Source organism: Syngnathus typhle, linkage group LG20 (genome assembly GCF_033458585.1).
Source record: "Syngnathus typhle isolate RoL2023-S1 ecotype Sweden linkage group LG20, RoL_Styp_1.0, whole genome shotgun sequence".
Lineage (NCBI taxonomy): Eukaryota > Metazoa > Chordata > Actinopteri > Syngnathiformes > Syngnathidae > Syngnathus > Syngnathus typhle.
The window spans coordinates 177,585-199,273 of NC_083757.1; the positions used below are offsets into that span (position 1 = coordinate 177,585).

General features: G+C 44.4%; 2 protein-coding genes across 7 annotated transcripts; both read right to left on the reverse strand.

The window, feature by feature from the left end:
* Window positions 1-3,286: 3,286 nt before the first annotated feature.
* Window positions 3,287-16,554, reverse strand: top2b (DNA topoisomerase II beta). 2 transcript variants are annotated; one of them, XM_061267761.1, is made up of 37 exons: window positions 16,392-16,554; window positions 16,048-16,145; window positions 15,059-15,208; window positions 14,783-14,873; window positions 14,474-14,537; window positions 14,204-14,349; window positions 13,908-14,005; window positions 13,587-13,799; window positions 13,052-13,225; window positions 12,832-12,933; window positions 12,627-12,764; window positions 12,419-12,557; window positions 12,143-12,300; window positions 11,734-11,859; window positions 11,539-11,649; window positions 11,318-11,423; window positions 11,125-11,234; window positions 10,937-11,029; window positions 10,548-10,662; window positions 10,049-10,170; window positions 9,727-9,875; window positions 8,983-9,214; window positions 8,460-8,594; window positions 8,182-8,382; window positions 7,881-8,076; window positions 7,724-7,815; window positions 7,157-7,312; window positions 6,952-7,035; window positions 6,412-6,606; window positions 6,078-6,204; window positions 5,830-5,991; window positions 5,414-5,579; window positions 5,231-5,313; window positions 4,978-5,145; window positions 4,643-4,768; window positions 4,319-4,398; window positions 3,287-3,923 (listed from the first exon to the last, which is right to left on the reverse strand). In XM_061267761.1, the coding sequence occupies exons 2-37, from the start codon at window positions 16,090-16,092 to the stop codon at window positions 3,783-3,785; spliced, it is 4,794 nt and encodes a 1,597-aa protein (XP_061123745.1). In that variant the 5' UTR covers window positions 16,093-16,145; window positions 16,392-16,554; the 3' UTR covers window positions 3,287-3,782. The 2 variants fall into 2 exon arrangements, 1 of the variants encoding a protein (XP_061123745.1); XR_009710776.1 differs by lacking the exons at window positions 3,287-3,923; window positions 4,319-4,398; window positions 4,643-4,768 and having other exon boundaries at window positions 5,000-5,145; window positions 5,416-5,579.
* Window positions 16,555-16,677: 123 nt separating this feature from the next.
* Window positions 16,678-21,272, reverse strand: ngly1 (N-glycanase 1). 5 transcript variants are annotated; one of them, XM_061267767.1, is made up of 12 exons: window positions 20,997-21,272; window positions 20,162-20,276; window positions 19,925-20,032; window positions 19,567-19,729; window positions 19,272-19,491; window positions 19,057-19,178; window positions 18,399-18,544; window positions 18,088-18,198; window positions 17,806-17,991; window positions 17,560-17,745; window positions 17,175-17,352; window positions 16,678-17,099 (listed from the first exon to the last, which is right to left on the reverse strand). In XM_061267767.1, coding segments are annotated over exons 1-12 (1,713 nt in total). In that variant the 5' UTR covers window positions 20,999-21,272; the 3' UTR covers window positions 16,678-16,923. The 5 variants fall into 5 exon arrangements, with proteins under 5 accessions (XP_061123751.1, XP_061123748.1, XP_061123750.1 ...); XM_061267764.1 differs by having other exon boundaries at window positions 20,927-21,271; XM_061267766.1 differs by having other exon boundaries at window positions 19,925-20,083; window positions 20,997-21,270.
* Between the last annotated feature and the right edge of the window lie 417 nt (window positions 21,273-21,689).

Here is a 21,689-nt window from a genome sequence, read left to right on the forward strand (position 1 = left end):
CACATGATTGTGTTCCCTAAGAATAAACCCGCACCTTCGATGCAAATCATCGGATACAACCACTCCAAATACATCCACAAGCAGTGAAAACAGAGCGCACAGCTCCAAAATCCGCAGAAAGACTCGTGCTAACGCTATGCAAACGCGGGCATCATAGACACACAGTAATATGAAAGTGAAATACAGTTGATTATTTTTGTGTCATCTCAAGCTTACCGCTTTACAGTGTACGTCCGTCGTTCCCATTGGAGCTGAACTCTCAATGAAACGACGTCTTGCGGCGAATCTTTTCGGATAACACTCGTGCTTCAAGTGCCTGCTTGGCACAGACGAGCAGGACCCGAAAAATCCAATTAACCAGGCTCTCCTTCGACGTTCTGATGCTGAGGGACGGTGTCATGAGTTGTGTGCATTAATGCATCCACCACCGTAACATTTGTCCACTTCGGCATCATCCTGGAGTTGTGTCAAGTTGGAGTAATGGAGATGGCGGATTTGCCAAAATGATTGGAAACACCTGTTAGCTTGTTTGCGTGTGCCGCCCCAAAGACTGTGACGTCATAGGTAAACAGGTAACATAGGTGATAGAAAATGGATACAACTGATACAACGGCGCCAAAAATATCCCCCAAATAGATTATAAAAACCTCTCACATTAAACTATTCTAACATCCTGGAGACTCCAAGCGTACAAGAAAATGTATTTAAAAGGTAAAAAAGTGCATTTTCCGAGATAAATCTTGTGCGATTCCATTTCTTTTTTAAGGTTCGGTTGTTTCACCAAAATCTCTGACCATTTGGAGGTCTATGGAACAGCCTAAGACCGATGAGAAAGTCACATGGCAAAGCTATACCAGGAAGTCTGCCGTTTTGAATAGTTATTCAAATCCAGCATCGTCCTCACTCCAAAAGCCGCTGTCACCTGAGCCACGTGACCATAGCTTGTCAAAATTTCACACAAGAGTCTAGGGCGGAAGACATCCACAAACTTATTGTTCATCATAGTGCTCATACTATAAATTGTATAACTTCTTGTTTTGTACAATTAAAGAGGGTTTCCTCAGTTCTTTAGTAATGTGATGTATTAGTATTAGATTTTGTATTTCTCCTTTTAAATATCTCGTTTCGCAATGGGAGGCCATCATTTACCATCGAGTGGTTATGACAGTAGCCAACATCTGAATTTGGCTCATCCGGGTTTGTTTACTACTCGTTTGTGAAAATACTCCTGTTGAAAGGGTGAAACGTTTAATTGCGCATTTTTCATTTTCAAAGAAATCGGTGCCTGTAATAACTGGAAGACAAATATAACAATGAAAAAAAGACATCGGTTTTTTGTTGTTGCGCCATGAATCAAAGTACTTTGTTTTATTCAAGGACGTGACCTCTATTTATGTCAAGATGCATTCAAACAACCGACTAGCAAGCCTGCCAGGAAAATGATGAACTGCTGGGAATGTTTTAGTCGTAGGAAGCCTGTGGAGCATTAATGGAACATTAAAGGCTGATTGAATTCACATTTAACACTTTTATCTCTTTTGTTGTTTTCATTGGCAAAATCTTTTCAAATTTATTTTAGCGTCCCAAAAAAATTCTGTCCAATATGGGTGAGTGGTTGGCAAGTAGTTGTAATTAACTAGCAACAGCTGGTATGAGGCAGGCCATTTGAGGCAAATCTGAGTGCAAAGAAGGCTTGATACCAGTTTAACTTTTCAATGAGGTGATGTCCTTGACGTGCACTAATCTTGTTTGGAGTTTAAATAGCTGCCGTGTATGCTCAAGTGTTTATCAGACAGAGGAGCACCTATCAATAACTGAAACAATCTGTTGTCTGGGTGGATAGTATTAATGGGAAAACTATACACGCACACTAGCACACACGCACACACGAAACAAAAAAGGATGTTTAAAATGTTCACGGAACCTTAGAAATGTCTCCAGCTTGTGAGCTACTGAAATGGAGGGGGTACAACACCCCTTTGATTCATTTTGCTTCAAATGAGAGAAAAAAAAACCCTGGTGTTTGAATTTGGAGCTATATTAAATAAAATGGGAATACTTGTCACCGATTAGTGATCACAACTGACTCAAACACACACAACGCACCAAGTTCTGTATAACAAAAATTTATTCTGTCTTTCTCTCAGCATAAACAAAACAAATCACAAAAGATTGTATACTACTACTACTTCTCCAGAAAAATGCAGACATTAAAAAGGGAAGCTCGGGAAGGAAAATGTTTATGGGAGTGTGACTGTGCCTTGTGTGTGTGTGTGTGTGTGTGTGTGTGGGATAGAATACACGGGCGTGTTGCTGATTCCCAAATGCTAAGCTCTGTGTACGCTAACACAAATGATGTGGCAACTATATAGCACTGAGATGATTGCAAAGTGGACTTACTTTTGAAGTGGCAGTGCGGCAGGCATACGGGAGAAAGGCGAAGGCCAACCTCACAGGGATAAGAAAATCGTGGGAAAATTCTAGGTTGTTTTGACTAAAAATAAAGACCAAAAAATGGCTCCCTCCCTCCGGGTGTTCTCTGCTCGGGCGTGATGATGTGGCCTTGCATACACACGAGTTGCCTCGGTGCTTAAAGGTTTCAGGAGGTAGAGGACAAGACAAGGTTGCCTGCTTTAAGTCGACAAGCATATACGCTTGAAGTTGACCGCTCCTGCCTCCTGTGTCAGGCGTTGTCTGCCCAGGCTTTTTTCTTCTTTAAGAGGGAACATTTCCCCCGTTGTAATTTTACAATGAATTGGATTCCTCAGAGGTTTGCATGAATTCCTATCTGCTTTGGAGGATGTCGAGCCAAAGCAGGCAGTGGAAAATCTCTCCCACCCCACCGCTGCCAGAGCGGCAGGGATGTGGCTGTGAGCATTGGAAGGAGCCCCTTCGAGTTGTTACACTCGTGTGAAATTCAAAGTCTGCTTTATTGGTTGGCTTGGCCAAAGTGCGAGGATGAAGAAAAGGGTCAACAATTTACACGCCCTATTCTCATCTTAACCGACACGAGAGCAACGCATGGCCGAGGCATTGACAATGGCGGTGAACGCGACGGGACAATTGCCGACCGACTCCGTGTCCTGGAAATGACATCATCTCGAAAGATTACCAGAGATTACTTCACATAAGCGTTTTTGTTGTTAAGCGCTTTGCGATGGGCGGGGTCATGTTCAGCAGAAAAAGAATAAAGTACGTCGTTTTAGCCGTCAAATTGACTTGACACTTGGTCTCACTTCAAGGTTTACAAGATCAGTTCTCCCATTTACGGTCACGACAATTCAAACTGGTTGAAACATGTTTTATTCGCCAATAGGATTTGTTGGCGTTTAGATGTGGATTATGGTCATCTTTTGGTTACAGACAAAAGAATTTTCAGCTACTTCTTCACACGGCAGAAGTCATATATTTGACACACACACTTTAGTGAAACACTTGTTTTGAGTGACTAAATAGTGCTCCATATACAATGTCATTGTTGTCTTGAATCATCCAAAACTAGCAGAGGTGACACATATTTCATGGTTTACTCCTACTTCTTTAAAAAGTGACGTTATCCTTTCACAATTAAAAGCTTTTCTAAACTTCTAAAACCTGCCTCAGACAAATACAGAATGTTTCAATCGACATAAAAAAGAAATGCGTCAACATTTTCAAACTACACATAAAAAAATAAAACAATACCATTAACAAAATAACATTTTAAGAGGAGATGTACAAATTCCGTGGGGAGTAAAAGAATTCCATAGGAGGGGAGCGAGCCAACTTTGTCAAAAGAGAATTTAGTCAAACATGTCATGATCATTGTCGGATTCGGCAAAGTACTTGACCTCCTTCTTTGCGCGGCCGGCCCGGCACGGAGCGTTGGTGGCACCCTGACTGTTGCCGTCGTTCTCGTCGTTGGACGGAGGATCGTGACACTTCTGTTTCCAATCACAGAAAAGACATTGGCCAAATTAGGCATTCTTGTTGTTGTTGTTGCTGCTGCTGCTGCTGCTGCTGCTGCTGCTGTTGTGAAAACCACAATTGGACAAATAGCACAGCTCATCGGCAAGCATGCACAAGCCTGATAACCATCCTGATCTATCAAATCCTGTCCCGTGCGTCTAAAATCGGCTGGATAAATGCGGCGAATGGAGCGCTTGGCCTTTCGACTCGGCTCCCTCGTTACCACGACGGATCGCTACGGCGACAAATACATACATAATGAAATTAGAACACTATTACTGCGAAAGAAAACAGGCAACCTGAAAACAATACCCATTTCCCCATTGAGGAACTAGTAGAGAGCTCGAATCTCATCATCAACGATACATACCACTTTTGCCATTTTCTTCACTGGACTATAATCGTCATCCCCAGAGCCAGATGGCATTCTCTTTGTTCCTTGACCTTTACCTGCATAGAATTGAACAAATCCATTCAGCAAAAATGCTGCCATAATTGTGATCTAGGGTTTGCAATGTATTTGTGAGGACTTGAAATGAAATGGTTTACAACCTTTCTTTTATATCTCTGTCCCTAAAGTACTTTTCAACCAAAATATTTCCTTCATTACAGCATATACTGCGTAGACAGCGGTCTTGTCAGAACTGAAAGGAGTCGTCAACTGAGAAAGCCCCACCCCCCCCTTTACCTGTACCTTTAAGAGATACTTTCTTGGTCCCGGTGTCAGAGTCAGAATCCCAGAGTGATTTATCAGCTTTCTTTGTTTTTTGTGTAGGTGTCTTCCTCGCTTTTGGAACTGCGCCAGATGATGTCTTGGACCCTTGACGAAGAGAAAAGCCTGGTCAAACTTGCTCGGATTGGAATTGGCTGGCAGAAGGCCAAAACTCAAAATAAGGTACAGGAGGAAACATCAAATGACAGTAAATGCAAGCAACTCAAATTTGATGGAATGGACTTCAAGGGACTGCATTACGCAGGCCACTTGATAGTTAAGCGCAGATGCAATATTTTAGCACACACACACGTTACCTTTTTTTGCTAGTGATTGTCTGTCAAACGCAGAACTGCTTGAAATGGTGGAAAAACTGTTGTTGTCGACATCATCATCATCATCATCATCATCAGCATCATCATCATCATCATCATCAGCAGCAGCAGCAGCAGCAGCAGCAGCAGCAGCAGCAGCTTTGGACCCCTCTAAAAGCATAGAAAGCACTTCAAGAGATGGAGGAACAGTCGCTATGTTGACCCCCATGATACGGACAACAAAGTTTGCACTCACCGCTGTCGTTGCCCTCGTCTGAGAAGACAGACTTAGAAGAGAATATAGTGGCCGTCTCTTTGTTTTTAGCCACAGGCCCGGACCTAGACAAGAGGGATTATGAAAAGGTACGTAGTCAAAACTATTGTAATAAGGAAAAAGGGAAATAGGGCAGCAGTCAATAGTTCCAATGCCTAGTCTTACACGGTCTTCTGATCTTTGTCGTAATCGTCGTCATCAACGCGGCCACTGTCACAGTCCCGGCTTTCCGATGCATTGGGCATAGAAGTGGCCACAATGTCGTCGTCGTCTTCATTCTCAGCCTCATCTTCTTCCTCTGAGAAGTCAAATGTGTATTTTGGCTTGGATGCTGACAAAATAAGCAGAGTATTGATTAGTAGTGCTCTTTTCCAAGTACTATACATACATACATACATACATACATACATACATACATACATACATACATACAGACATACATGTTTGACTGCGTTTTGTATCAGACTGCTTCTTAGACATGAAGAAAGAAAACAAATGTCAATAAATAATAGTTGATGCTAATTGATGACATGTGCATTTTAGGTGGCAAGAAAGACTGCCATTGAAATGGTGAAGCGTACCTGATGTCCTCTGAGACTTTGTCTCTCTTGGGATGATGGCGGGCTGACTATTCTCCTGATCGCTGTCTGAATTGGATTCATCTTCAGACCAGGGATTTCTTTTTTTCACCTTCTTTACAGGACTTCCTTTTGGCCCTGGGGTTTTTCTCACTCTGGGAACTCCTGCAGGGGTAAACAAAGAAAAAAAAAACGTGTTTGGTTTTTGTCATACAATTCATTTATATGGAATCAAATCCATACTCTCTGACCTGGTTCTTTCTTGTCCTTCTTCATACGTGGAGTCTTTGGTTTGACAAGAGGACTTTCGCCCGTCGTGGCATCTTGGCCCAAAAGCTCATCGTCACCCTCCAACTTCACAAGTGGCTCAGAGTCAAGCTGAAAAGGAAACATGGCATTTGTTTCCGACTCCAACATTGACCTACCTATGTTACGCAATGAGACTTTGCTGCATATGCCCATCCAGCCCATCCATATGCTGAGCTCTTTTTCCTCAACATACTGCATGTTTCTTGCACATTAAAGCCAACGGCCTCACAAACATGAGCAATGTCAACGGCGCTTCCTAATGGATCGTGACGTTACCTTCCTCTTTCTGCTCAATTTCTTGTTTGCTTCAGATTTCAGCAGCTGAGACGGAGGCTCCACCCTGCGGCCAAATGACGACGGCATGGTCTCCTCCAGATTCAGCTTCTTGGCTTTAGGTTTACCAACTTTACCTTTGACGAGTTTGACGGCTTTGCCTAAAATTTGCTCTTCTCGCTCAAGTGCCTCGAGATTCTGACAAACACACAAAAGACGGTAAGAACTATTTGCCAACATCATGTTTGTTTCCTTCAACTTTGACGTCTCTGGTTGTTTGTCACCCGCCTTAGTATACTTTCAGCCCAAACATTGTCAGGTGCAATGCCAAAAGAAGCTTGAACCTGGACCGGTTTGAAGCCTTTTTACATACTTTCTAGGAAAAGAGAGCCTCTAAGCTGGAAAAGTCCCGGGATCCCCTGGAAAAGCAAGTTGCTGGGAGCTTCCCTGCTTAAAATACACACTCCCACAAGCTGACGCCAACCCCCCCTTTTGTCAGCCTCAACGGGTAAAGAATGAGGTGCAAAAACCCCAAACACTTGCGTCTAATTCTTCTAGGAAAACGGCCAAGTCCTCCTTCCATAGATGCTCTGGAGATTTCTCCTTGAGATTCTCGAGCTCTCCTGTCTGCACAAAAGCCAGGAATAATAGGTGACAAACAAACGAACCACTCAAGTCCCACTTAAGGTTAAAAGGCGGCTCCAATTTTTAAAGAGCAGACAAGAAACAGAAACGTGCTTAACCTTACCTTCTGGTCTCTTTGTTTCAAGAGTTCCTCCACCTTCTCTTTGGTCAAGCACCATAGAGACATGTTGAGGATGTAATTGAAATTTGGGCCCGACGACGTGCCCGAGTGCAATGAGCCGTCACTCTCATTTCCGTTCTGATTGTCATCTTCTTGCGCCTGTGAGAGATCACAACACAAATCCCATGTCATCCCTTTTTTTTTTTTTTTTTTTTTTTTTTTAAGCCGAGGTGGCAAGAGCCTAGTTTACAGTATATACAGCTAAAGCTCGATTTGACACGACCAATCCACTTTTGTTTGGTTTTCTTCAAATGGTCATCGTACATGGTCGGTCGGGCTCCTACAAACGCTATTAGAGATATGGAGGAATGCGCTAAAGCGCATTTTCCCTTTTCCGGTCGCTCTCTTTGGAATGAAGCGAGAGTGTGTGGGTGTGTGTGTCTGCAATTAAACCATGTAGTAGGATGTTGGGTAGCCCATCTCCAATATATCCATTTGATTTTCAGAGGTCGAATATATATATAGTACATTTGCCCAGGTAACCAAGCTCCCAACATAAGCCAAGTGTACCTTTTCTTGAGCCTTGCTCCAGGCAGCTACAGGATCAGACTCGTAGCCTTTCTGTACCAGCATGCGGATCAGCTCGCGCTTGGATTTGTTTTCTATTGGGACACAATATGGCCAAGATGAAGCGGATTGAACATTTACATCTTTTCATCCCTCTCACCAATTGAAATTTTCCCTTCGATCTTCTCCAGAACAAAACGAGCTTGATTGGACAGTTTAGCCGCTTCGGCTCCCAGGCTACCCATCAACCAGTCCTTTCGAAGTTTGTAGTAGTGGAGGCGCAGCTCAAAGAACTCCTTGAGAATGTCTTGGACAGAATCGTATCGCTTCAGACAACCCATGTGGTCAAAGAGAACCTGCCGAAGGGGGGGGGGGGGGGGGGATGCGGAATGGGAAAAAACCAAAAAAAAACACTCAGCGTCCACCGTTCCAAACGGATCCAACGCTTCGCTTCTTACTACCATCGAGTTGCAGGTGAGGCTGGACTGAAGCTTGAAAACTTTGTGGAGGCCGGCCGCCTCAGCCTGGGCTAGTTTTTCCTCAGCCATACGAACCACAAACTTCACGGTGGAATCTGTATGGTACTCTTTGTAATCGCTGATGAGCGACGGCGTTTTTTCCGTGCCCTGCAACATGGGCTCCAGCACAGATTCCTTGTAAGCCTGTTGTATGACAAAACGTTGAGTCGCTTGGTTCTTCATTTTCAAAGGGCAGCTTTTTATGCGCAGCTCAAGCCTACCTGCGTCCACGTTCGCACAGGAAGTTCTGTGATCTCGATGGTGTTCTTGTCGAGGACCGACACCTCTCCGCTAACCAGGTACTGGTTGGGACCCAGTTCGTCGATCAGCCCTTTGAAGTTTTTATATCTGGGAAGCTTTTAGGAAACGCATTTTAAGTGAAAAAAAAATCAACATATTAATGAAAACACAAACAACTGGCTCTTGAGCTGTCGCCGCGTATTTGAACGCCGTGAAATAACCAAGCGGCAACAGGCGAAGCGCAAAGTGTGGAAGGAGGGAGGGAGGGAGGTAGGGAGGGACGGCCACAATTGAAATCACAAGTCCAAACATTTTAAAGTTAAGTTAAAGTCCCAATGATAGTCACTCACACACACACACATCTGGGTGTGGTGAAATTTGTCCTCTGCATTTAACCCATCCCCGTGTGATTTGGATCCATCCCCTGGGGGAGAGGGCAGCAGTGAGCAGCAGCGGTGCCACCGCGCTGGGGAATCGACACTTGATTTTCTCTTGCCACTTTACCATTGCGAGCGGGTCTTGGTGGTTCAGCATCCGACCGATGTTGTTGACAATCTCTCGGGGGTCGTAGTTGGGAATCTTACATGCCCAACCTGTTCCGATGCCCTCTGCGCCGTTGACCAGCACCATGGGAATGATGGGAATGTACCACTCTGGCTCCACCTTCTGGTTGTCATCATAAAGGAACTTCAGCAGGTTGGAGTCCACTGCTGGAAACAACAGCTTGGCAAGAGGACTGTAGGAAAGGATTTGTTCAATGTTTAGTCGTCATACGCCAACAAAAGACGAGGAGTCGGCTTCAAATGGAGCAGCAGCGCGACAAACATTTGGTCCAAAAACAGTCATCCTTAGATCCTTTTAAATATGGTGCGTCCATGAGGGATTGAATAAATGTCTGTTACCAAGCAACTAAAAGTAGGAGTAAAGCCTAGAGCGGTTGCAAGAAGAAGCTTTAGTCCGATTTTCTGCTTAGTTCGCCCTTCCTCGCAAAATAGACTAATGTTAGGTTTCGCACTGCACATCTGATGCTTGAAACTTCCAAAACAGACAAGGAATAAGACCAAAAGAAACAAGATTGAAGAGACACCACACCACATGAGCAAACGTGCATGGAAACGCCTTCAACTTTGCACACACATTGTGCTTGCGTGTAGTAAAAATGCCACAAGCCGAGCCTTAATTGGAGCGCAATACCAGTCTAACGTTGCCAATGAGCATCGATATCATCAACGGAACAAACGGCTTTACCTGAGCATGGTGAAGATATAACGAGGGCTGGCGGCGTCTTTGCCTCCATTGATGCGAGTGCCAAATTGACCGAGTGGCTGCAGGATGTTCACGTTGTTACTGCCCACAAAGTTTTGAGCCAAATTGACAATGGTCATCATGAGTGCTTGCTGAAAAGAAAAATGGCAAACTAAGTGACAATGTGACCCAAATCACATCTAGTTCTTATTTGCTCCAATGGCCAATTTCTGCCTGCTTGGCAAAAATACAGACAAGGTTTGACACAGTCTTTAATTTTGCTTGCCCATTGCTAGCATCATTTACAGTTGACAGTTTATGGCACCTCTCCATGATGATACGCTGACATCTCTGCAACTGAACCAGCCAGCTGTGCAACTTTCACCTCCCTCTTGTCATTCCTTTTTAAGCAAGTGAAAAGCACTTTTCTTTGGCCAGGCTTTAAGCCTAAATGACAAAAACGGGAGATAGTCAGCTTCCTTACAACAGACAAAACAGGAGTCAACACATCAAGATGAGAAAACCGTTAGAACGCAGAGCTGCGGCGGCCTACAGATATTCACTTCCTGAACAATTGTGGGTGGTTTTTTTTTGTTGATGTTTTTGTTTTGAATCCCATCAGATTGTATATTTGTGAGGTGCTTTCACAATATCTGCACGGCCTGCAAAGATAAGGACGGCTGCAAGCATAAACCTTCATGTCTGTGACTGAAATTCTTGCAGTGGAACTTTGTAACGTTGACAACTGTACTGCGCGCGCTAGAACCGCCGTCAATCAACTTTTGTCGGCACCAATACCAGAATAGGAAACGGGTTGTACAAACCATCGACCGAGGAAGGAATGGATCTCTCATTATCAGAGTTGGAGAACAGAATCAGCTCCTTGTTGATAAAGTCATTGTAGGACAGATGTCTGGCTTGCGTTCCATACAGGTATTGCTGAAATGTCACGTGAATGATCAAAGGCATGGACTAAAGTCGTAGTATCGCTTTGTGTGTGCGTGCGTGCGTGCGCGCTTGTGCTTTGGAAAGAACTGCTCCAAACGGCTTCCCATTTGGAAAACAAACATTCAAATTGCAGATACAGCCACATCAAAATGCCCCAAAACGGTCGAAACTTTCTCGCCTCCAAAATGTGCGTCAATGGGATGGATTCAATTCATTGGTTACAAATCCATTTTGTCAAACTTTCAATTTGATGGAATTGACTAACCTCAGGGAGACCGTGAATTCTTCTTTGCCGTCTGTCCTCCATGAAGTTGGTGAGCCACTCCTTCCTGTCATCCGTTTTCTTCTTACTGAAGGCCTGAAGAGAAAAACAAGCAGGATATTTCATTTGTCTGGAGGATACTTTCGATTGGAGTGTCGAAGCACCACTCAAGTTAGCTTGAACTCACTCACCAAGGTGATGGCAGCGTCATCCTCGGCACCATTGTATCGGAAAGTGATGCGATGCCTCTCCATTTCAGAAAAATATTCTTTGGCCTCTTTGCTTGTACTTGTACCCAAACCTACAACGTAGTACATTGACTCAATAAGAAGAACCACTTTGCCCGTCCGTTTCAACGCAGGAAATGTTGTGGAAAGAGCAAACCTTTGTAGTACTTGACATGCCAGCTTTTATAGTTGTCTGTCTGTTTCTTCCACTCGTTAAACTCGGGAATGCTGTAAAAGGCCAGCTCCTGCTTATTCTTGGAAACCTGCGCAAAATACAATCAGCGATAGTAAGCGTCGAACCTGGGCTTTGCTTTTGCCGTTTCGCTCGCTGCCAGTCATAGCAGTTGAGCATCCAGACAATGCGCAATCCTGCCTTACTTTGACAATGGGTGTGATAAATTCCTCCAGGAAGGTGTGTTTCAACAGGGACGGCCAATTGTGATGAAAGAAGTTGATGAGCAGACCTTTGATATGGGACCCATCTTGATCCTAAGAGAGACATGAAAGTGGGGAACTTGAACTGGAGTATACACACACACACACTGCAAGCAAGCGAAGAGAGTGCAGTGCCACCTGGTCAGTCATGATCATGATCTTGCCATAACGCAGACTCCTCAGGGACTCTGGGTCTTCGTAGCTCTTCTTGTATTGGAGTCCAACAATTTTGATGATGTTATTGATTTCAGCATTTTCCATGATCTGTGGTGAATATCAAATGAATCAATTCATGGTAGGCCCTAAAGATCAGCCATCAGCAGGGACTCTGCAGCAGTTGCTGCTCCGGCCCGAACAATGGGGCTTGACAGACAGACAGACAGACAGACAGACAGACAGAGACAGACAGACAGAGACAGACAGAGACAGACAGACAGACAGACAGACAGACAGACAGACAGACAGACAGACATCCCCCCGCCACTACTAATGGGTGAACTTGAGAATGCCAAACTATGTACAGTCAAATATGTTGTCGCATACATACCTGTTTGTGGGTCGCTTCGCGTACATTGAGGATCTTCCCTCTCAGCGGAAATACCCCGTAGCGATCGCGTCCGATGACTCCGAGTCCGGAAACGGCGAGAGATTTTGCCGAATCCCCCTCAGTGAGGATGAGAGTACATTCTGAGGAGTGTTTACCACCTTGAAGACGGACGGTGAGGAAAAAGACAAGCATTGGCACACACATGTCCGACACACCATTAGGAATCCGGACAAGCATTGCTAAAGCAATTTGGCAGGCAGGCGGGCAGGCACTGACCGGCATCGTTGGCGTCGTCCAGCTTGGGGATGCCTTTGATTTTGCTGTGCTTGACAGATGAGCACTTCTTATTCAGCTGGGTCTGAGCTTTGAACTTGACCCAGTTGAGGATACTCTCAACAATGCCACAGTTGGTTGCCTGCGGATGACAGAGAACAGATCAAGTCAACCACGGCAGATGCTGAAAGCAATTTCAAACGCCACTTACAGCCTTGATAAACTTTTCAGACAGAAGGCATTTGGATCCAAAGCTTTTTGTCTGGAGGGTCATGTTTTCTTTTGTCTGGGAGTCAAAGCTTGGATTCTCGATGAGCGCGTTGACAAAAACCCAAACGTGGTTCTTGACCTGCAGAAAGCTTCCATGTCAATGAGGGTTCGTCACGCCATTTTGAAAGGATTCTTTTCTAAATCACCTGGAAAGGTTTGACAGACACTCCTGCCTTGTTTTTTTTCTTCACCACTTCAATCAGCTTGGACACGATTTGATCCACCACGTAGTCAACGTGCCGACCGCCCTGGACAAAAACACCGGTGCCAAAAGCGTTGAGCATTCCTCCAAGAAGTGTGTAAGTGTGTGTGTGTGTGTGTGCAAGAATGGCCCAAAATCAATGCACGCGACTACTTTCTCCACACCTTGGTGGTGGCAATGCTGTTGACAAAGCTGATTTGTTGGAATCCTTTCTCACTCATCGCAAGGCACACTTCCCATCGCTCGTTGACGCTTTCGTGCACCACCTTCAGGGCTACACCCGTTTCATCCAGTTTGTCTTTTACGTATAGATCCACGTAGCTGCGGAAGCCATTAACCTTGACAGAGGGGGGGGGGGGGGGGGGAAGGCACATCCAATTTGCTCATTTTGCTGCTTGGCAAAAAGAAATCATTCTGTCAGATGACAAAAAGAGCATTTCTTGTTAAATGTGGTGATTATAGATATAGTGGCTACAGTCAACACCTAGATCGCATATAGAGTCTTTTTCTTACATCCCAAGTGTAATAGTGGTATTGCTGTGGTGGATAGAATAGGGACACTGAACAAAGTAACATTGGAGGTTTTGGATGAAACTTGGACAAATTCTCCACGGTTTCCTTTTCAAACTTGTACAAGCAAGCCACCTCTCAGCAGCTTGTATATATTGGCAAGCAAATGTGCAGGTAAATTTGACTTACAGGTAATTTTTTCCCATTCAGCGTGACTTTAACACCTTTGCAGGAGCCGGCAACATCATAAGCTCTGCGTGTAAGAAGAGCTACGGTATCCCTGTCCAGTTTGTCCATTTTGAACTTGGATAGGTCCGGCTGAAAAGCCACACAAGTGAAATCGTCTCCATCGAAGAACTTGATCTTGGGTTCTGAAGTCTTGCTCATGTTGTTCTGCCAAGTCTGCCACATGGGAACAATGCAGAAAGCAATGCTTTTTTGGGGGGGTTCTGCTTAATGTGCAGAAGCTACTGTATCATAGTTTGTGCATGTACACGACATTTTCCCCACCTGTTTGAAACTGTGTCTGTACTCCTTGCAAGCAGTTTCCACAGTGAATTTAGTACTGAAAATATTGCAAAGTTTGGCACCATAGCCGTTCCTCCCACCTGAGAGCAAACACACACAATGATATGCAACGAGAGGAAGAGGCTGAACATTGGAATGAAAACTACTATTGAATGATGTGGAAATGACTTTGGCTGTGAACGTTACAGTATTATTGTACATAGATTAGGATTATTATGTGGCCTGAACGACCTTTGACTCATTTGCAGATTTGTTTTTGGCCTTGTGCCTCTACTCACCCGTAACCTTTTTTTCATCATCATCATAGTTGCTGGAGGTGAGCAGGTGACCAAAAATGAGAGCCGGGACATACATTTTCTCGTCTTTGTGCTCCACCACTGGTATTCCTTTACCATTGTTCCATACAGAGATAGTGTTGGATTCACTGGTGGAAGTGGATTAGAAGATTCATGAGTGCAAGACAGCACGGAATAAAAATGTTCATGACTTTCAAACTGTGTGGATTAAAAAAAAAAAAAAAACCACTTCATAGGCTTTTTCGTACTTACGGGTCAATGTTGATCTTGATGGAACTCATGTTTTTATCCCTTTGTTTGTTATCTGCTGCATTGACTGGATAGGAAGAAACCGGCATGCTATTTTATCTGGCTGTGTCCTCAAAAAGACAAGTCTGTGACAAATAACGTCTCTAAAAGATCAATTCTTTGAAAACAATTTGCAGTTTAAAGGGCCGGCGGTAAAACGAGCCCAACAGTGGCACTCACACCACCGTTCAAACGTTTGGGGTCACTTCCAAATGTCCTTATTTCTAAAACAAAATGATCACGTATTGAATCGGAACTAAATTGTTGACTTACCAAGAATCTCGTCAAAAATTTTATATAGTCCAGGTACATAGGTTATTTCCCTCTGGTTTAGTCCAACCTCTTCATCAAACACCCACAGTAGCTGCGAGAGAGAGAGAGAGAAAGAGAGAGAGAAAAAGAGAGAGAAAGAGAAAGAGAAAGAGAGAGAAAGAGAAAGTCTGCTTGGTGTTTTTTGTGGAGCAAATAACTTGTAAAAAATGATGGCCAGTCCATGTACAGCCAATATACACAAGGCTGTTTTGTTCACGCATCATTAATGGGACTTACCTGTGTGATGGGCTCCACGGAGCCAATGTACGTGTCGGGTCGAAGAAGAATGTGTTCAAGCTGGGTCTTCTTTTGGTATACTCTCTCGACGGACAGCTTGGACCCAATCCTATCGTTCTTGAGCCCCTCCATCTTGCCGTTTGCTGCCTCCTGAAAAGATTGAGAAAACGGTTAGCAAGGAAGGAAGGAAGGAAGGAAGGAAGGAAGGAAGGAAGGAAGGAAGGAAGGAAGGAAGGGCTAGGAAACTATGAGGTGCATTACAATTCATACCAAGATATACAAAATGTGGCTCGAAAAAGACAAGTGCAAGTGCTCGGAACTTTAACAGCGTCACGGTCAAAGCGCTCATCCACTGTTTGCATTTTAGAGCAAATCATGTCACTTTTAAAATGCGATGCATCGAAACCAGGGGTCGGTAGTTTGTGGCCTTAATATGAATTTCATGTTGGTTTAGATATGAATAGTTGTGCGCGGTGCTAAATCATAAAATATTGTATTAATATGACTTTTTTTTAAAGAGACATATTTAAGTGCATGTTTAATTGAATCTTAAGGTAGGACAAAGCCTTAAAGTTCTGACATAGGAGATGAAATTAATTTCATTTTATGCTCAGTTGTGTTTGACATTTGGAGACTAATTCATGACTCAAGAGGGGGGGGGGCGACTCACGGTAGCTAACAAAAGGTTGGAAAACACTGCAGTCATGTATAATCACGTCACACAATTTTACCTATAAATTAAGTAGGAAAAGCACGTATGTTGATGTGATTTCAAAGAAAAATCCATTCCCTGTTGTCTTTTATTAGATGCTAGTGATATGTTGTGGATAGATCTATTTTCAGTTGTTACAACCGGCCTACTGTTGTCTAACCCATAAACCGAGATTCGACACTGATGCGTTTGCAAGCTGATTTACTGGAACAACATAGACATTGTATACGATGTATTTGAAAGCAATGCTTTTCGGGCGGGCGGTCGCCTTATTTACCTTCCAGGTAGCCGTCCCATCGCTCCCTGGTGCGCCGTAGGACATCTTCCTTTGTGATCCTCAAATTGAATGCTGCTGCTGCTGCTGCTGCTGCCAATCTTCAATGTACAGTGAGTGAGTGGTATTACAAAACACGTAGGTCTCAATACTTGCAAGATCTCGAAACGTAATTAAATCCCATGTTGTCGTTTCATTCCGTTTGGAGGGATACAAACATCCTAAATATGCAGAATCGTGTGTCTGCTATTGTTAGGAAACTCACAGCCATTCGAGGCCTACGTTTCCTACAAAGATGCTAACAGTAAAAATAATAAAGACAACAGCAAAACATGAAATAGGATTACCGTTAGGATAGCAAAACAAGGGTCGAAAGAATAAAACGGTAACGACGACTGACTCAGATGGCCACACAATATTTTTCAAGATAAATACGATTATTTGCTAAATGCAGCATTGACCGCCCGCCCGCCCGCTTCCGCCATTTGGGAGCCAGACGACCAATCAGAATGAAGGAAGAGCAACCAATCAGCTGCGTTCTTCAAAGAAACGATGCAATTATGCTCATTCGCGCATGCAGTACATGCCTGTACAGGACCAAAGCTAAACGAAACACGGCACACATAGGCGGAGAAGTTCTCCAAGAACATTTATTAACACCATTTCTTACATTGTGTTAAGAGGCGTAAGTGAACCCGTGGTTAGCGCTCACTAACGGTATAGCTATGGCTTGAAATGCAAGTGCTAGTCATTTGTTGCCATTAACCTTGTCAGTACTGTTGATGATCAAATTCGGCTCTGCGTTAGAGGACTCAGGAAATATCTTTCAAAAAATGAAACAAATATAATACTCAGCTATAATGACATACTTTTTCATATTCATGCGTTTTGAAGGCAAATGATCATTTCAAACGGAGACTCTTCTGTCTCCTTCAGACTTTGTCTGAACAGCTGAGCGTGCTGCCATGAGACATTCCCTTCCCCACCGCTGAGCTGTGCAGTGACAGTAAACTCAGAGGCTCCGTTTAAACACTGGAAGGACTGCATGCTCCCATCTGAAAGTTTCAATGGAAGGGAAAACCAAGTCACATTGCGGTGTAACATTTCATCAAGTTCTATCTTATGCATACCTCCAGCAAACTCAGTCGCCGTCGTGCCCGATTGCAAGAGCCAGCTGACATTGCCAAAATGGAATGTTTGGCTGCAGGCCCTGATTGAGACAGACTTTACTGTTAATTTGGATGGAGCAAAGTCAAATTTCCAGCGTATCCGTCCTACAGAGGAGCCTTCCATTCGAGCAATATATACCTGCGGATATCAAGCATTTCTTAGTAGATAGAAGTTAATTAACAGTCATGTGTGCGTATTTTACCGTGATTTGTGGGAAAAGTCATTATTTAATGGTGGCACAACCATGTGAGTCATTGTGCTTAACAATAATAATAGCATTGTATGAGTGCTTGATGCGGGTTTTTTTTTTTTCTTTCAATTTACAAAGTGAAGCAGTCAACATACCATGTGCCAGTCATCTTCCAGCTTCCTAAAGACAGACTCCTTCCGCCACACACATTGATCCCAGCAGTGGATGATCTCAAAGTCATTAGAGATGCGACAGTATTGGTCTTTAGCGGCATTGTACGACACGTGGATTAACTTGTCTCTCCTTTCTTTCTCGGTGGGCGTAAACACATAAGCGGCACCCTGAATGCACAGACACAATTGTTGACAAAAGAGTGAGGCCTTTTTGTTTCATTTCAGTACCTGCTTGATATTCCCTGATTCTGCATGTCCTGTTTCTCCTCTCGCCATCCTCCAGCCAAGAGAGCCGGAGACGCGTCCTCCCAGTTCACCTTGTCTCGCTATTTTGGGGGAAATAAATTCCACAAGCTCGACAAGTAAGCGTCGTGTCAATTCTAATTTCCTGTCCGTACCGAGGGATCGCTGTCTCTGTAGTAAGAAAGCCACATTCAAATGGTTTGACATTACCATCGATACGGCACCGAGAAATGGTGAGGTGAGGGGGTAAAAAAAAAAGAACCTCACCAAGGCGTTGAGCCCAATTATGGTGTGCAGCAGCCAAGTCTCCTCAACATTGGTCCTTCTTGACAAAACCTCTGGATGCTTGCAGGAATACCGCCACGTCACATCAACCACCTGCAACTCACAACAATTGGTGCTAGGAGTACTTATTCGCTCCATCGACTCATTTCCTTTTTTCCGCAAGGCCAAATGACTTTGGACTTGTATACCTCGGACTCGTCAGTTGCAGTCAGTCGCAGTCGGCGGGCACGTTCCGACAAACAACTCATTCACAATGCCATTCGTACTGATAGAATAGCAAGAGTGCAACATACCTGGTCTCGTGAGAAAGCCAGAATATAGGCCAGTTTCTTCCCCCAGCCGACCTCATAGAGTAAAGGTTGATCACAGACGTTCTCGCACGAATCACAGTGCAGCCAACGGCTCTGCGACACCGAGTAAACCTCTGTCCATACGTGATCTGAGAGAAGAGAGCCTTCATACGTAATTTGACTGGCAGAAAAATGTTCTGTTGCAATCAATGCTGTGCAGTTTGATGCGTGGTTTTTGCTTGACGATGAAGTACTTTTCATCCGAAAACTAGTGCAGACTTTTGTGGGGAGACAGCTCTTAACTGCTGGCTGGCCGGCTGGCTGGCTGGCAGGCAGCCAGGCAGCCACGCAGGCAGCCACGCAGGCAGCCACGCAGGCCAATCCCGTACTGGTACTACTCTTTTACTAGGAAGTTTTAACACCTCCAGATTGTGGCTGCCATTTTAATAAGCAGGGACACTGCTGGTGATGTGTTCCTTTCCATGCCATTTCCAAATTTCGACCGGCTCGTACCTTTTGAGACCGCTGATGTAGGGGAAAACGTGATGTATAATACTTGAAATGATTGTGGTTCAGCTCAAGTTTGGGGAAACACTGCTCTAGGCAATGGACCTATTCAGAAAGCCAAGTGTACAATCGGGCTGGTGTCCAATCAACATACCTGTGCTGTCCCAGATGTACCTGGCTTCAAGGGAGAGAGCTCTGCAACACAGGGTAAAACAGTTGGCCCACTCCCCACAGCGCCCTCTCCTGGTTTGGAGAAGCTTCTCCGGGTTGTTATAGCTTGTGTTGATGGAGAGAGAATTCAAGGCAAATAAGCACAATCTCGATGTATGAATGGATGTACGTAATGTAGTCGAAAGGAGCGGAACAGACCGAGGGAATCTGGTGCTTAACTGGCACCTCTGACAGTAGTGGTTCTCCACTCTCTGGGCTCCCCAGCGTAGATCGTCGCCGGTAGGACCGAGCGACCCCCTATTCTGGGTGGGGCCTCCGCAACTGCTGCAGGGCAAACAGTCGACCCAGGAGAAGAAATGGGATTTGAACCAGCGAAGCAACTCCAGCACCACGAAGTCGTCTTTTCCTAGTTTACATTCTGCAAAAATGCCATGCAGGTCCAGCGCTTCCCAGTATTTCACAAAGCTTTATGCCATACTCTCTTTATTTGTACCTGTTTCAGCCTCTTGAGCTAACTTCAGCTTCTGATCAGCAGCCAAGGATAGCTGCGTGTAAGGAATGTAGCTCCTGGCTTTCTGCTGAATCTCGGGTTTTTCGTAGAGCAGCACATGTTGGAAGTTAGACTGAAGAGTCACAAAGAAGTTCTTTCCGCTCACCTGCCAAGCCAATATACAACATACGATAATAGTGAAGCGCTAAAAATTAACCACATCAAATGAGGCATTGAAATTGTGAAATGTATGCAATGTCTCCAAACTACAAAAGAACTAGAAACTTGTTTTAATCCGTAATCAAGCAGCCCTACTGCAAGTATGTCTTTTTTCTTTGCTTGACGGGTGTCCACATATTACCGTTAGTACTGGTCGTACAGGAAGTGCTGAGGCTTCTTGGCTCGCTGCCGGATGTTGCCCTCCAATCAGTCTCTGGTCTCTTTGAGCAGCTAGAGACTCCCTGATTACCTTCAGTTGGTCCAATGAGGAAGAGTTTGGGAATACCAAGTGTGTGTCAGACTAAAATTTAAAAACAAGTCCCATCCTTAGTCATTGCCAACAGTTAGTTCCTCATTAAGAAGCAGTAAAACACTTCACCTCCTCAAAGCCCATCTCGAAGAGGCATTCCACAGCACCGTTGATCGGCAGGAGCTTGGTCGAAAAAGTCGGATTGCCTATACGGATTGATCGGTATTTTTCCACATTGGGGTTCCTGGTGAGAAAGATGATATTTAGTCACACAAAAGTTAGGATTGTAAATCTTCAACAAGGCTACACATACGAGAGAATTCATTATTTCAGCCCATGGGTTGTGGAATAGCTTGAGGTGAACAAATCTATTCCATTTGACACAATAGCAAAAGGAAAGTCCTTATCAGTACCGCGTACTCGCCAAGCACCCCCGTCAACCGTCCAATCGGAGATTTTGACAGGGCAACTCTAAATCGGCCACGGCAAGCAAGCTACGTTCTTTTGTGACACGTCATTATCGTGCAGTCTGACGTCGGCATATGTCCTACCACACAGGCACAGGCTACATAGTCGAGAACTCGAAATCGGCCACGAGACGCCACATTCATCTGCGACACGTCTGTCAGCTCATGATCGAGCTACAGTCGTGGAGGACATCAAATAACGTCACCAATCTGAACAGGACGCTTTTCCAACGACTGGACGCCAAAACGTACTCACCTTTCTCTGCACACTGGCCACTTTCCCATTTGAAAACATAACATCATACATGGTTGTTGTTGTTTTTTTTAGCTGCCAGGGTTAGGATTCATTTAGACGGAGGTTAGTTACCCCAATACTAAACTAGCCTAATGTGACATGGTTGGAATTGAGTTACATTCACGAGCATACCTTAAAATATTGTCGGCGTATGAAAGCAACAACTTGCATACATCAAAGAAGACTTCATTTGAATTCTCACATAATAACGTAACCGCTGGTGTCAAAGCCATTTGGAGGTCTTGTTGAATTTGTTTCTGTGAACCACCGACTGCAGGTCAGGATCCCTGCTCTGCCTGGCTTGTTTTCCGCAATCCAGTTTGCATTCCATTTGACGCCTGAAAATTGTAGGGTCCCAAATATTAGTATTTACGGCTGTTGTTTTGTTGAAACGCATGAAAATCCAATTATGATGCTTCCTTATAATACTTTGTGCGCTTTATTTTCTTCGAAAATATTTTGTGTGTATTTCATGCGTGAACTTAGGTGTTGGCTGAATCCAGAACGTCTCGGCTGTCGCCTCGGAGGGGGCCTGATTTTGTTGATGACGTCGAGTCAGATGATTGGCTGGAAGATAGTATGGTGACGTTTAAGATTGTGGTTGGTCCGTTTTGCGGAAATTTGGATTGTAGTTTCATTCTTGTATTTATTGTAACCTCTTTGTGTTTCGCGAGGTAGCTTGAGTTATGCCGTTATCTTGCCGACTTTCTCTTGCTTTCACTGGCTTTCCCTTCTCTCTGACACTCTTTGTACATACGTCGGAGTTGATTTGAGTTAAGACTGCAAAGTCACACATGATCACACAGGCTCGGCAGAGGGGATAAGAGTAGAATGGCTGGAGGGTTAGATCTGCAGTCTTGCAGAGAAGGCTCCACAGCTGTGCATCCATCTTTCT